The sequence below is a fragment of the Pezoporus occidentalis genome, unplaced genomic scaffold, assembly GCF_034315485.1.
Source record: "Pezoporus occidentalis ecotype Australia unplaced genomic scaffold, CSIRO_AGI_Poc_V1 ctg7, whole genome shotgun sequence".
NCBI classification, from domain to species: Eukaryota; Metazoa; Chordata; class Aves; order Psittaciformes; family Psittacidae; genus Pezoporus; species Pezoporus occidentalis.
The window spans coordinates 1-12,518 of record NW_026916052.1 but is presented as its reverse complement, the minus strand read 5'-3'; the positions used below and the strand labels follow the sequence as shown (position 1 = coordinate 12,518).

Sequence of the window (12,518 nt, the reverse complement as noted above, 5' to 3'; positions counted from 1 at the left end):
GGATGTTTCTCAGCCCTCCTTTCTCTGACAAGGCCTTTTCCAGGGACAACAAGATGCCTTCTATTGCTCTCCTGATGGAAGCAGCATCATACCCTTGCAAATCTCCCCAGCCCAGTTCATGCTGAAATGCTCTGCCTTGGCTCTGCACTGCTGTTAGACGCTTCCCCACCTCTCCACCATGAGGAAAAGAGATGAAGACCAGCCACAAGGTCCCTTCATTCTGCGCAGTTCAAACTCCAGCCATCCATGTCTTGGTGGCCAGCCTTATTCCCAAGTGATTTCCCCACAGTCATGCTATGTTAACATTTCCTGAGTGAGGTGCAAATACACACGTGCAGCACAGACATCACTTAGGGAGCATATCCAGTAATTCGAATGAATTACTGCTTCAGCTTAGTTCTCAGGCTTACTCTTTTGATTTCCTCAACTTTGAAGCAATTCCATTACACCTTCCATGTCCCTGACCCAGTTACACTGGCCTCGATTACCACCTCTGCCAGCTCCTCAGTGGGCTTGGAGGTTACAAAGTGCACCCCACTGCCAGAGTCCAGCCACCTCCACGACCATCCCAACATAGTTTGCATGCCAGGACTCACAAAGCTCTTTCCCATTAGGACACTGCTAAAGAGACAGCAGCAGAAACTCTCCCAACCCTTCCCATTTATTATAAACCAGTGAGATGCCAGTACCAATGAGCAAGTCTTGAAATACATGTGAGATTCTGCTTGGAAACATGATGTTTTTCTCTAGTTATTCTGGAATAAGGATTGTATTTCCAAGGCAAATTAACTTGAAACACGTTACTAAAGTTAGTTCAAACTGTGAATTTGCCAATCAAGTTTGCACTGACAACAAAAAGCCCTTCCCATTACTTCAAGAGAAGAAATACTGTGGAGAAAAGGCAGACTGGTGGGTAAGTAACAGCTTCAAGTCCTTCACCCCTACAGCTCTGTGCTTCCTTCTAGTTTATTCTGAAAAGCAGCCAGGAGATGCCCTGCGTGGAGCCAGGAGCCCTGCAACGCTGATGACAGGAGCCAGCATTTGATTTTACTCACTGGCCACCCTCTGCCCCTTTCCTTTCCAGTTTTTCTAAAGATATGCTTGTGGAAAAGTTATTCTGCTCAGGCCCAGACTGCTCCTTTGCCTTATCTGCACATACAAAGTACCCTGAAAGAACCAACATTTCTTCTGAATTATTTATAGTATATGGAGATGATAATAACATAAAAATCTGCTATGATTTAATTAATTGTGAACATGTAATAAGGTAATGCTAGCAATACATTTAACTGGAAAAACCTATTTATAAGGAAATGATTTCTTATAAATAATTAGAGCAAAACTGTGTGTTGGAACTCATCATTTACATTTAGGGCCTGATTCTTCCTCCACTGACTTTACCTACAGGACACCTCCATGGAGCCTGTCAAGTCAACGACAGAGCTGTTGGCAGGATGGGATCTAGTTTAAGATTAGAAGGAGAACATATTGCAAAAGAAAAAAGTTATTTTTTCTGGTTTGCATTTGTTTGGTTTTTTTTTAAACAAAGGGTCAGCAATTCAGTTCCTAAATGATGAGCTTTGCTTTTTGCCTGGAGAATAAATTCACCTTATTTTGCCTTTCTAAGCCTCATTTTAAAAGCAAATGAAACCCAGATGGCACTAACTGTTTCACAAGTATTGCTTACCATTTGCCTAAACCACTCTTGCCTGACTGTACAACAGCTCCTGCCAGTGCAGACCCTAACTGATACATTTGGGGGTACCACGATAAAAGCCAAAGTTTGGTTACTGGGAGGAGGGCACTGTAAAGAGTGTGCCATGTACCATCTGAGCAAGAGGGATTAAATGCAGACTGCTGTTACCAGCCTGTCCCTTGTGCTAGCTGGGGCCTTAGCTCAAGGGTGTGATGAGAAATCAGACCAGCTAGCTTCCAGCTCCCACAGTCAACAGGCAGAAACAGGGATGGATGGCACCTAATTTAGCTTTTCTTTTTTTTTTTAAGTAGATGGTCTCGCTGCAGTCTTTTATCTCTGCTTTGAAATCAGGCTGGTTTTTAACTCTAGTCAGGTGCAAACTGCTTCACAGAAGCAATACTGGGTTTTGGCTGTAAGCAGTAAACAGAAAGGATACTTCATTACTGTCACCTTCTTGGAAAGGAACAAAGTGAAAGATGAACAGATCTTGCAGTCCTGCTTTCACTGACCTAAGTCAGTGCTTAGGAGAGGAACTCAAGGCAAGCTGGAAAACATATATTTCACTCAGAGTCCCAGGCTGATTCCACCTGCAATAAACCTCAAATGCAGCCAGTACCCCTCTTTTTGCCTTTTGTTTTTCTCAGGTGGAAGAAGTCTGCAGTGGAGCAGCACTGGTACCTCTTCCTACAAATGAAGCGCTGCTTTGGCTTTTGGAGGGGTTTGTATGTTCTTATGCAGGACCTGAAAACCTGTAATGAAATTAGGCTCAGTAAAGGAGAAGAAAGCCATCTGCCAGCAGAATTAGCCACATGCATCGCCTTTCATAGGCCAAACGTAGCCCATGAACAGACAGTGCCACAGCACCTCTTTGGAGCTGCTCAGGAGAAGCTTAAATGAGCCTTGAGGTCTCCTGCAGTGAGAAGGGTGAGTATGGCCAAAACCCAGCCTCTCAGACAGGCACCTCTCCAGCCTGGGAAGGTTCTTTGTTGAGGTTCCACCTCAAGGAAAAGGGTGGCTCAGGGAGGTGAGGAGAGGCCAGCAGGGCAGGTAGCCCTTTCCTTCTGCAGCCAGGGAGCAGCTAAAAAGGGAGCCCGGAAGCTTGCCTACGCAAACCAGATTTATTGGTGTCGCTCCAGTGCTTCGTGGACTGTTATCCATCAAAAGCAGCACTGAAATTGGCACTCTTCACAGAAAAGGAAGGGATCCACCCCAAAACACTAGATGTCAGGAAACTCTTGTGTCACAGGATGAAGAAACACATGCTGCTGCTGCAGTTCAGAACGTTCCTGCTCAGAAGATAACCAGGCCAGGCTCCTGGTCTGCGCCTTTGTCCAGCACCAGGACCACACAGATCCTGCAGAGCCCTTGCTGCATGTCCTCCCCAAGGGGTGACTGGAGGCCAAATGATTAACTATCCAGCACAAACCGCCATTCCCAGGAAGTGTCACTACCTGGAAAGCTTTGCTGTTAAGAGGCAGACTTCAGGAAATAACCAACTTGTGGAGGGGAGGAGCAGAAGTCAGACCTCCACCTTTGCAAGTTAATTTTAACATGGTCAGACAAAGAGGTTCGGGCAAAAAGCCACAGTAACCCAAAGAAGAAGAACCAGTGAGGTGAAATAGGCCCCTGGATTATAAAAATATTAATAGGGGATATGAGGTAGCCGATTCAGTTACGGGCACAGGTTATTTTCCTCTCCAAAGAAAAGCAGAGGGCTTAACACAAATAGAAGGACTCTTACAATATGAAAGTAATCATCAAAATAGCCTTTTAAAAGCATAGCTAAAATCTTTGCTTCCTGCTGTTTATCATCATTTGTTTCCTCCGGGAATGCCAGAAGGCGCAGGTAAGATGTCGAAGCAGAAATTTTGAACTAATTAGAGTCCCTGGAATGACAAGTTGAAGTCCCAGTGGGGCCTATCCAGCCCCCTTCTTCCCAGGTACAGAGAAAACGATGCTGAGCACCACTACTGCATGAAGTGCATTGTTGCCCAGAGTTAATAGAGATAGCATAGTACTTTCTACAAGGAACAAAACACCTTCCTTCTGTAACTTCTGAAGGGGACATTGCCCTAACTGTATTCTCATAGGGAAAATGGGTTGAACCCTCTTCAGTCACCACCACCAAATCATAAGGAACTTAGTAGTTGGAGGTTTTTTTACAATATGAATAGGTCTGAAAGTGTGATGGAGAAAAGTGCTGCTTATGCTGGTTTGGCTTCATTGCGATGCATGAAGTAGGATCTACAAAGGCATGAGTCAGTGTGCCAGAGCTGATTTGTTTCCTGATTTTTGTGAAGTGAAAAAAAGATGATGTTCAGCTTACCCTATTTTTTTGAGCTTTCTATCAGCTGAGGGGTGATGCATCTTAAAAGTGAAAACTATTTGTTCCTAGTGCTTAGCAGCAGCTGAATTAAGAAAAAAAAAAAGACTTGAAAATAGTCTGGACAAAATGAAACGTCTTATTCCGTTACGCAGTTTCTGCCTAGTATCTGTAAGTCCTCTTAAAACTGGACAGTTGGAGAATATGACACCCCTACAAAAAAAGAGTTGGAGAAAACCTGGATTTCTGGTGGAAAATAAAAATAAGGGAATTTATGCGGAAAAAAAAATCAGGCCTCCTTCACCTCATAAAGATGCAAAAAGAAGAAAAAAACCCAAAACAACAAAAACCCACAGAAGGGAGAAGGTGAAAGCTCAGCTTGCCTTCTTGTGCTTGCTTTCTTGCGCCCCTGGCCAAGCGGGTGGTAGCATGAGGCCCCCATCTGCAGCCCAGTGCCTGCCCACTTCCCAGCCTGGCACTGTGGGAACGGGAGGAGTTGTCTCCTGCTGCAAGGAAGCGACCTGGTGAACCAATAACCCCTTTCATGTCTGTTTACTCATCTTCTGTTTGTTTTCAAATGGTGGCCAGAAAAAAGAAAAAAAAAAAGGGAAAAAGAAAGCACGGAACAACGGAACATCTCTGGGATGGGGGGGAGGGGTAATAAGTGTTTTGTAGTAGAAAAAGGTAAAACAAAATGCATACTTGGTATTTTTGCAGCAAAAAGTGGATGCCCTCCTTCCCAGAGGCAATGGCGGAAGTCTCCCTGAAAATCAGAGGCTCCCCAGGGTTTGCCAGGGAAGCCACAACCCTCCACAGACGAGGGTACCCTGCTGCCCTGCCATAAACTCCTGGGCACCCAGGGGCTGGGGACCACTGGGCCAAGTGGTGGCAAGTTAGAGAAGGGGACCCCAAGGTGGGGGCATGGACAGGCACTGCATGGAGTTTGGAGCTAATAAGCAGGAATGCTTCTTGCGATGTTTGACAAGTCAAAGGCAATGGGAGGAAGGAACTACAGCAGGAAGCTTTCATAAACTTTCCTGGCTTCTCCATGAGTTTATTTTATAGGGAACTTTCACCAGATGCAACATTTGGGGTTTTAGCATGCATTTGGGGTTTTAGCATGCATTTGGGGTCTTAGAGTACTATCCCATTCTCTACAAAACTGGCTTTTGAGTCACAGAAGGAAAAGCAAAGTAGGTGGTGCATAAAAATAACTGCAGATTTGTTACAGTCAGTACACCTATGTCAACCAAGCAAGATAGCTGTATCGACAGTAACATGCACTTGGGAGATTTCTATGGGAGATTTGTGCACTTCCTCTAGGAAGACAGGCTGAGAGAGCTGGGGCTTGTTCAGCCTGGAGAAGGCTCAGGGGAGACCTTAGAGCAGCTTTCCAGTACCTAAAGGTAAGAGAGCTGGAGAGGGATGGACATTTTACAAGGTCATGCAGTAACAGGTCAAAGTGGAATGGTTTTAAACTGAAAAAGGGGAGATTTACATTAAACATTAAGAAAAAGTTCTTCCCTGTGAGGGTGGTGAGGCCCTGGCACAGGTTGCCCAGAGAAGCTGTGGCTGCCCCATCCCTGGCAGTGTTCAAGGCCAGGTTGGACAGGACTTGGAGCAACCTGCTCTAGTGGAAGGTGTCCCTGCCTGTGGCAGGGGGCTGGAACTGGATGAGTTTTAAGGTCCCTCCCAGCCCAACCCATTCTGTGATTCTTTCCCAGAAGGAAGTTTTCAGAAGGGTTCAGCCTTTCAAGGAGCTTTGTGATTCAAAGTTTGAATTTTGAGCACTCAGTGCTCAAAGCCCATGGCCTGCTCCAGAGGCTGCCCCATGGCAGTGAAAGAGTTACCTCCAGAAGCAGCCCGGGTGATAAAGCGGATAAGCAGGAACTCCATTCATGTGCTGGGAGCACTGCCTGACCTCGGGCTATGTCAGAGGAAAGGCTGCCCAGCTTCTGGGAACAAAGGGCAAGGGAAGGAGGGTGACTCAGGGGTCCTGCGGGCCTACATGGGATACCGGGGAGGGTGGATGGGCCATCCCATGGCCACTGCAGCACAGCCACAACTGAAAGCGAATCCACACACTGGCCAGGCCCACCTTCTGTTTTAACAGGGGAAAAGAAGTTTTCTGGGTGGTTTTTGTTGGTTTACTTGTTTCATTACATCTGGGAGCAGACCTGAAGGTGTAGTTTGCACTGGGCTGGCCTGCGGTGCATTAACAAACAGAAGTCCACTTGGGGAAAGGTGTCTGAGGTATTTTTTTTACTTATGTTTCAAAAGCCATAGCTGGAGCCACCTAAATGCAAATGCTTGAGGAGGAGAAACATGAAATGCTGAGGGATGAGCCTTTTCAAGCCTCATTATTAGACACCATCTACCTGTAGCCCTGCTGTGGTGAAGCATCTGCTGAAGTGTTAGGAGCCAGGGCTACCAATGTCTCAATTCAGGAAGAGCTCAGCTACTCCTCCTGCCATCAATTTCCACACGGTCCAATGTTTTCTCCTCCTGCCTGAGGAGGGGCTGGGGATGCTGCTGTGCCATAACATCCTGCACACCACACTGGATGTCCCATGCCACTTCGGGGGCAAATTAGACAAGAAGAGTGGGTGCAAATGGCAGGGGATGGCAGCCATCAGCCCAAGAGGGTGAGCAGGTGGCTAAGCATCCCCGGATCAGCGTCCCATCCCACCGAGATGCGGCTGCAAACAGGACGGATGAGCAGGGCTTGGCCCAGGAGCAGAAGGAAAGGATCCAGGGGCTCTGTTGACATAACAAGCCACTAGAGAGCACTCTCAAATGTATTTATATCCTTTGCCTAAGTGCTGGTTCACAAAAACACGCGGTTGCCATGGCCTGGTTTACAGCACATCTAAAAAGAGAGCTCCCAAACATACCAGGTTTTCTCAGGCCATCACAAAGGCCGTCAAAGCTTCCCTTGCGCAGCACCTTTCCCAGCCCCTGGGACCTGGGCAAGGGGCAGCACCCGTGAGCCCCATGTACCCCTTCTTACCCCTCATTGTTACCTGTTTACAAGTAAGCGTCAGAAACAGCATTAAAAAAGTGGTGGGAAAAAATATTGCCCTTTGGCAACTATAGCTTTTTCAAGTTTCATTTTTTTACACCAAAAAAAAAAAAAGTGCAAGAAATATTTAAATCTCTTAGTTTTCCTTACACTCAGTGCCAGAAGGAAAAAAAGATAATGTGAAAATGGCAACAGGTTAGTTCAGTGGCTATCAACACAAGCACCATGCAGGTGATCTGCCATGAAAAAACGGCTTTGGAAAAAGGAACAGTAATCACACATTCTTCATTAAAACACTTTTAATACTACACAAATTACAGTATCACCTTTTAAAAAGTTTAAAAAGGAGTATTAACAGTAGCACTGTTGCAGCTAAAGCACTTCAAAATAATAATGATTAAAAAGAAAAAAACAAAACAGAAAAAAGCTTGTAGCCCAGGAATTAATAAACTGGTATAAAGGGAGAATCCACCGGAGCATTATTGTAATTGAGTAAAGCAACCAAAAAGAAAAAAAGCAACCTCGAATGTGAGAAAAATGAGCTATGTATGAACACCCTCAGTTTTCATTTTGCTTTTTTTTTTGGTTTCCTTTTGCAGTTCACAAGCTTTATGGCGCAGATTAGACTTAGCCAGGGTCTGGAGGCTGAACATCAGCTGACAGAGCATAGCCACCACAAGCCATTTCTTTTCCAGCTACGTGTCTCCCAGGCCACCGCCTGGCATCACCGGCCAAGAAGTTTCCATCCTCTCCAGGAGTCACAGAGCTGCAGAAGCAGAAGCAGGCAAGCCAGGGGGGAGAAGGAAGGTTCACTTCCTCATGGGCCTCTCTGCCCAGTCACACCAAGGTGTGTTTTTGGCCCCCAAACAAGGATATGCTTTGTCAGGAGCAGGTCTCACCCTTGGCAGGCTCAGAGCTGGGCTACCTGATAACACAAAATGGGGTGTGGGGGGACTTTTTAGGAAGGCTTTGGGATTTTGGTTTTGCGTCTCTTTGTAAGAGTAGGGGTAAAACCTTAATCAAAAACATGAACTTCATCCCATGGGAGGTATTATGCCAAGCAACTTTGAAGAACTTTTTACCATCTATCAGCTCAAAATCCTTTTTTTTTTTTTTAATAAAGTGCCTAAATACACATTTACACAGATCATAGTGGTTCCAAAGAATCCTTTACAGTTGTTTTTTATATATATAGGTATATATATAGATATATATATATAATGTGCGTTTTCTTCAAATTGGCTAAATGTGTTTACATAAGACACCAATCTTGACTATAGGTATAAGTTTTAAAGCGTAATATTGACTCAATGAATTTGTTTATCATGCAAGTCTTATCTAATATTACATTGACCTGTAATATGGAACACAATGTAGTGGGTGTGCTCATTAAACACTTCATAAAAAAAATCACTGAGCATGTGCAGTTCTGAACTTCAAATACTAAATGACCATTTCTTTTAAAAAAAAAACAAAAAAAAGAAAAAAAAGTAGTCTTCCAAAAAAGATCTACTCTGCATTCAGTTGTAGTCTGAACATTATCACAATAAGAACAGTTGACTAAAAAGCACCCAAAATGCTTCAAATTATAGTCGGCTGAACAGATTTTTCTTCCTCCTCCTCCTCTGCTGATGCTGAAAGTGTTTATTAGTCCATCCCTGGGAAGGGACAACCTCGCCACCCTCTTGCTCAGGAACAGCCACTTATAACCAAGTTATAAACACCTCAACAGAAGGGCTCATACAGCTGCAGCACTGCCAACATACTATAAACAGCACGAAAACATCACTATAAGACTCGAACTATTTCTAGTAACCAATGATTTATTGATTTTAGAAGTCTGCTTGGTGATGCAGAAGAGTGATCAAAAGAAGTGGCTTTACAAAAGAGTTCTCCAAAGTAGCTTAAAAGGCAGGGCCAGGGCCATTATGTGCAGCCCTAATTGCTTTCATTTCAACCAGTTTATATTTTCATTTTCAAAGAATAGCAGTAGGTTTGTTTTAAGCACACGTAGTAAGGAAATTACAGGTTTCCTCCACCCACATTTGGGCTGTCACTGATATGTCCGCGGGCAATCTGGCAGAGCCTCAGTCACCGCTGTCACTGTACCACACCGTACCTGCCACTACTTGGAAATACCGGGTCATCGATAGTAACAATAGCAACAGCACTCGAGGTGACTGATAAGCAAACTCAAAGTCCACCTGCACTATCTGAAAATTAAATAAAAAATAATAAAGTAAATCAGCCTCTCCCCCACCTCCCCAGCTTCATCCAAAGACACAAAAGCCCCAGAAGTGACACTCAAGACCTTCACAGATGACAAGTGCTACGCTGGCGCCTTCGCCAATCGTGTAACTGAAGTTCATTATAAAAACTCCACGTTATGGTATGCAATTGGAGAATAAAGGCAGTTTTGTACTCTTACAACTGATCACGTGGACTGCGGTCAACTTTGCCTTTAGAAAAAAAATAACAAACCAAAACAAAAAAGAAACAAAACCACACCACCAAACCAAAAACAAACCAACCCAGAAATCCCTAACTCAACAGCGCCGCTCAGACACCTCTCCACACCCTACTCCGGAGACAACTTCCCTTGAGAAACACGAAAGAATTTGGGACTGGATGTGGCGGCTCTGCCATCGCAACCGGAGCCGCCGCGGCGCAGTTCTGGGAGAAAGCCCTCCTGCTCCCTAAGCTCGCCCGGCCGGTGGGGTGGCAAAAAGCATCCCCACCTCGGCTAGCCACTCTTCTCCCCATCTGCCTCAGACCAAGCTGCATGCGACCAGCTCTACAGGACAGGGACCAGGAATAAGGAATCACAGACAGTAAGGCAATCTTTACAATGTCAGAAAGTGTATTTGGCATTAAAAAAAAAAAAAAAAAAAGGAAAAAAAAGAGAAAAAGAAAAAAAAAAGAAACAAGTGCATACAAATACAGCTAGAAGCATTTCTGGTTTGCCAAGTGCTCTAAAAAAAGCAGCGCAAGTCACAGCCTACATTGAACAGTAACTGTCACCAGGGAAGCACAACAAATAGTTGCTATAACAAAAGGGCAAAAGAAAAAAAAAAGGAAAGAAAAAAGAAAACCAAAAAAAAAGGATAATTAGAAGAAATGCCTTTATAATAAGTACATACCTTTTGTCTTCAAAAAATATAGAAACACAATGTATTCAAAAAAATCAAAATTATACAGCCATGTTTATGAAGTCTACATTTCCCTTGTCTTGGAGATATATATATATATTTATAGATATATACAGAATTCGAGCAGTTCGAGTTCAAGGTGACGTCGGGCAGCGACAGCGGGCAAGTCACGAGTCCCTCTCCTTTTTCACTTTCACATCTCCGGCCAGGATGGTGGCGATCTCCCCCTGCATGAAGGCCCATGGCACGTTGGAGCCGACCAGGGGGCACTTCTCCCCGCTGGGACAATACACCTCCCCGCTTGCGCCCTGCTGCTTGATGCTCTGCCGGGAGCAGGGGAAGCAGAACTTGTGGGACGGGACGGAGGGGCACTGCACGAAGTGGGTGTCCTCCAGGCGCTCGTGGCAGAGGGTACAACACAACGGGACGCTGGCGGCGAGGGACGAGTCCGGCAGGCTGGCGGGGTGGACCGGCTCCAGCCCGCCAGCCGCGTTGGCCCCCTGGCCCGGCACCTCCCTGCCGGGTCCCAGCCTTCTTTGGTTCATGGCGGAGGGCGAGGGGGGGCTGCTGCTGTTCCTCCGCGTGGTGGAGTGGACCTGGTTGGCGTCTTTGGAGGCGTGGTTGCCCCCGGCATTGTCCGCCACCAAAATGAGGGCGGCCATGGGGGATTGGCCGTTCTGGGCCGCCTCGGGCGGCGTGGTCCGGTTGGAGTGGGGCGAGGCGGTGGGCGGCGGGGGCGACATGAAGGGGGGGGCCGTCAGCGGCAGCTTCATCCCTTCCGACGAGGTGGGCAGCCAGGGCTGCACCTCCCCGTTTATCTTCGGGGGTCCCGCCTCGCCCTCCGGCTCGGGGGAAGGCTTCCTTTTCCGGGCGGCCCGGGCCCCTGTAAGGATACAGGGAAGAAAGGAAGGAGAAGGGTGAGAAGGCAGCGCAGTCGCAACCAACCGCCGAGCACACGGGCTACAGCCGTGCAGCCACATAAACGGGGAGCTGCGGCCGCTCCCTGGCCACCCCCAGGCCACCCGGGGTGTCGGGTCGAAGCCGCCCGTCATCCTTCGTCCCGCACGCCAGAACCACCCCCCCTCGCCCTGTCCTGCTCTCCCCAGCCCTGCCCGCCACCCCGCAGTCCCCGCCGCCTCACCTGGCTTGGCCACGGCACCGTTGGTCTCGTAGCCCAGCAGCCTGCCGCCCGCCATGCCTGGCTCCTTCTTGAACTTGCTGTCGAAAGGGGGTACGGCGTGGCCGCCGTGCTGGTGCAGGGCCAGCAACGTGTCCCGCACCGTCTTGGGCTTGGCCAGCCATTCCTCGCTGCCCGCTCGGCCCTTGGCCTCGGCGGCCAGCTCTGCAGCCGCCGCTGCTGGCAGGCTCTCTGCCGATCCCCGCTTCTCCTTGGCGCCGCTGTCGTGCTCCCCCGCCGCGCTGCTGCCACCGCCGCCCGAGGAGGATGAGGAAGAGGAAACGGAGCCAGGGCGCTTGTGCCCCAGCTCGCCGGGCTGCCCTGCTGCCTGCCCAGCCGCTTGCGCCGCCGCCGTCGGCTGCTGGGGGACGGGCACGGCCATCGGGGCTGGAGCGGCGGAGATGGCGGCCAGCGAGGCGGCGGCAGCAGCGGCGGCGCGGCTGCTCAGGCCGCTGATGGCGGCGGGGAGCCCGGCGCCGTTCACCAATGGCACCAGGGTGGGCGGCACAGCGTGCGTCCGCCGCGGGTTGGGGCTCTGCCGGTTGAGCTCGGGCGGCTCTTCGGGCTTGGGGAAGCCGTTAGGCACCAAGATGCCGTTCACCTGCCGGCCGCCGCCGTATTCGGCACCCAGGCGGGGCGGCGGCCGCTCGGCCGTCAGCGAGTAGCGCTCCAGGGGCTGCGGCGGGGGCCGCGCCGCCGCCTCCGCCGCCGCGGGGTGGCCGAGCTGCTGCTGCTGCGCCAGGAGCTCCTTGGCAGAGAGCGGCGGCTGCTTGGAGTGGGGCGGCGGCGGGGCCCGGCCCTCGGAGAAGCAGCCGTGCGCCCGCTTCAGCTGCCGCGCCGTGTCGATGACGAACTCCACGCGGTCGGCGCCCTCGTAGTTAACGCAGCCCCGGCAGACGGGCTCGGTGAAGTCCCAGATCATGGCCCAAGGCATGCGGGGCAGGTCGCACAGGTAGCACGACTGCCTGCGGGAAGCAGCCGCCACCGCCGCCGACGACATGTCCCGTTCCCGGGGCAGCGGCGAGCGCCCCCCGCTCCGGCTCCGGCCGACGCCTCCTCCGCCCCTCGCCACCGGAGTCCCGACGGGGAGGCTCGGCCGCCGCGGGACCCTCCGCCGGGCCCCCTCCCCTCGCCTTCCTCTTCCGTACGCT

General features: G+C 49.3%; 1 protein-coding gene across 2 annotated transcripts; it reads right to left on the bottom strand.

The window, feature by feature from the left end:
- Positions 1-8,507: 8,507 nt before the first annotated feature.
- Positions 8,508-12,511, bottom strand: IRF2BP2 (interferon regulatory factor 2 binding protein 2). Of its 2 annotated transcripts, XR_009969117.1 has the most exons (3): positions 11,332-12,511; positions 10,182-11,073; positions 8,508-9,254 (listed from the first exon to the last, which is right to left on the bottom strand). XR_009969117.1 is itself a non-coding variant. In XM_062641938.1 (2 exons), the coding sequence occupies exons 1-2, from the start codon at positions 12,365-12,367 to the stop codon at positions 10,358-10,360; spliced, it is 1,752 nt and encodes a 583-aa protein (XP_062497922.1). In that variant the 5' UTR covers positions 12,368-12,511; the 3' UTR covers positions 8,508-10,357. The 2 variants fall into 2 exon arrangements, 1 of the variants encoding a protein (XP_062497922.1); XM_062641938.1 differs by having other exon boundaries at positions 8,508-11,073.
- Positions 12,512-12,518: the final 7 nt, after the last annotated feature.

Excerpts from the sequence above, each read along its gene's own strand:
- IRF2BP2 (XM_062641938.1), bottom strand. The coding sequence starts at position 12,367 with ATGTCGTCGGCGGCGGTGGCGGCTGCTTCCCGCAGGCAGTCGTGCTAC. Across the intron at positions 11,074-11,331 it reads CGGTGCCGTGGCCAAGCCAG|GGGCCCGGGCCGCCCGGAAA; the intron begins GTGAGGCGGCGG and ends GTATCCTTACAG.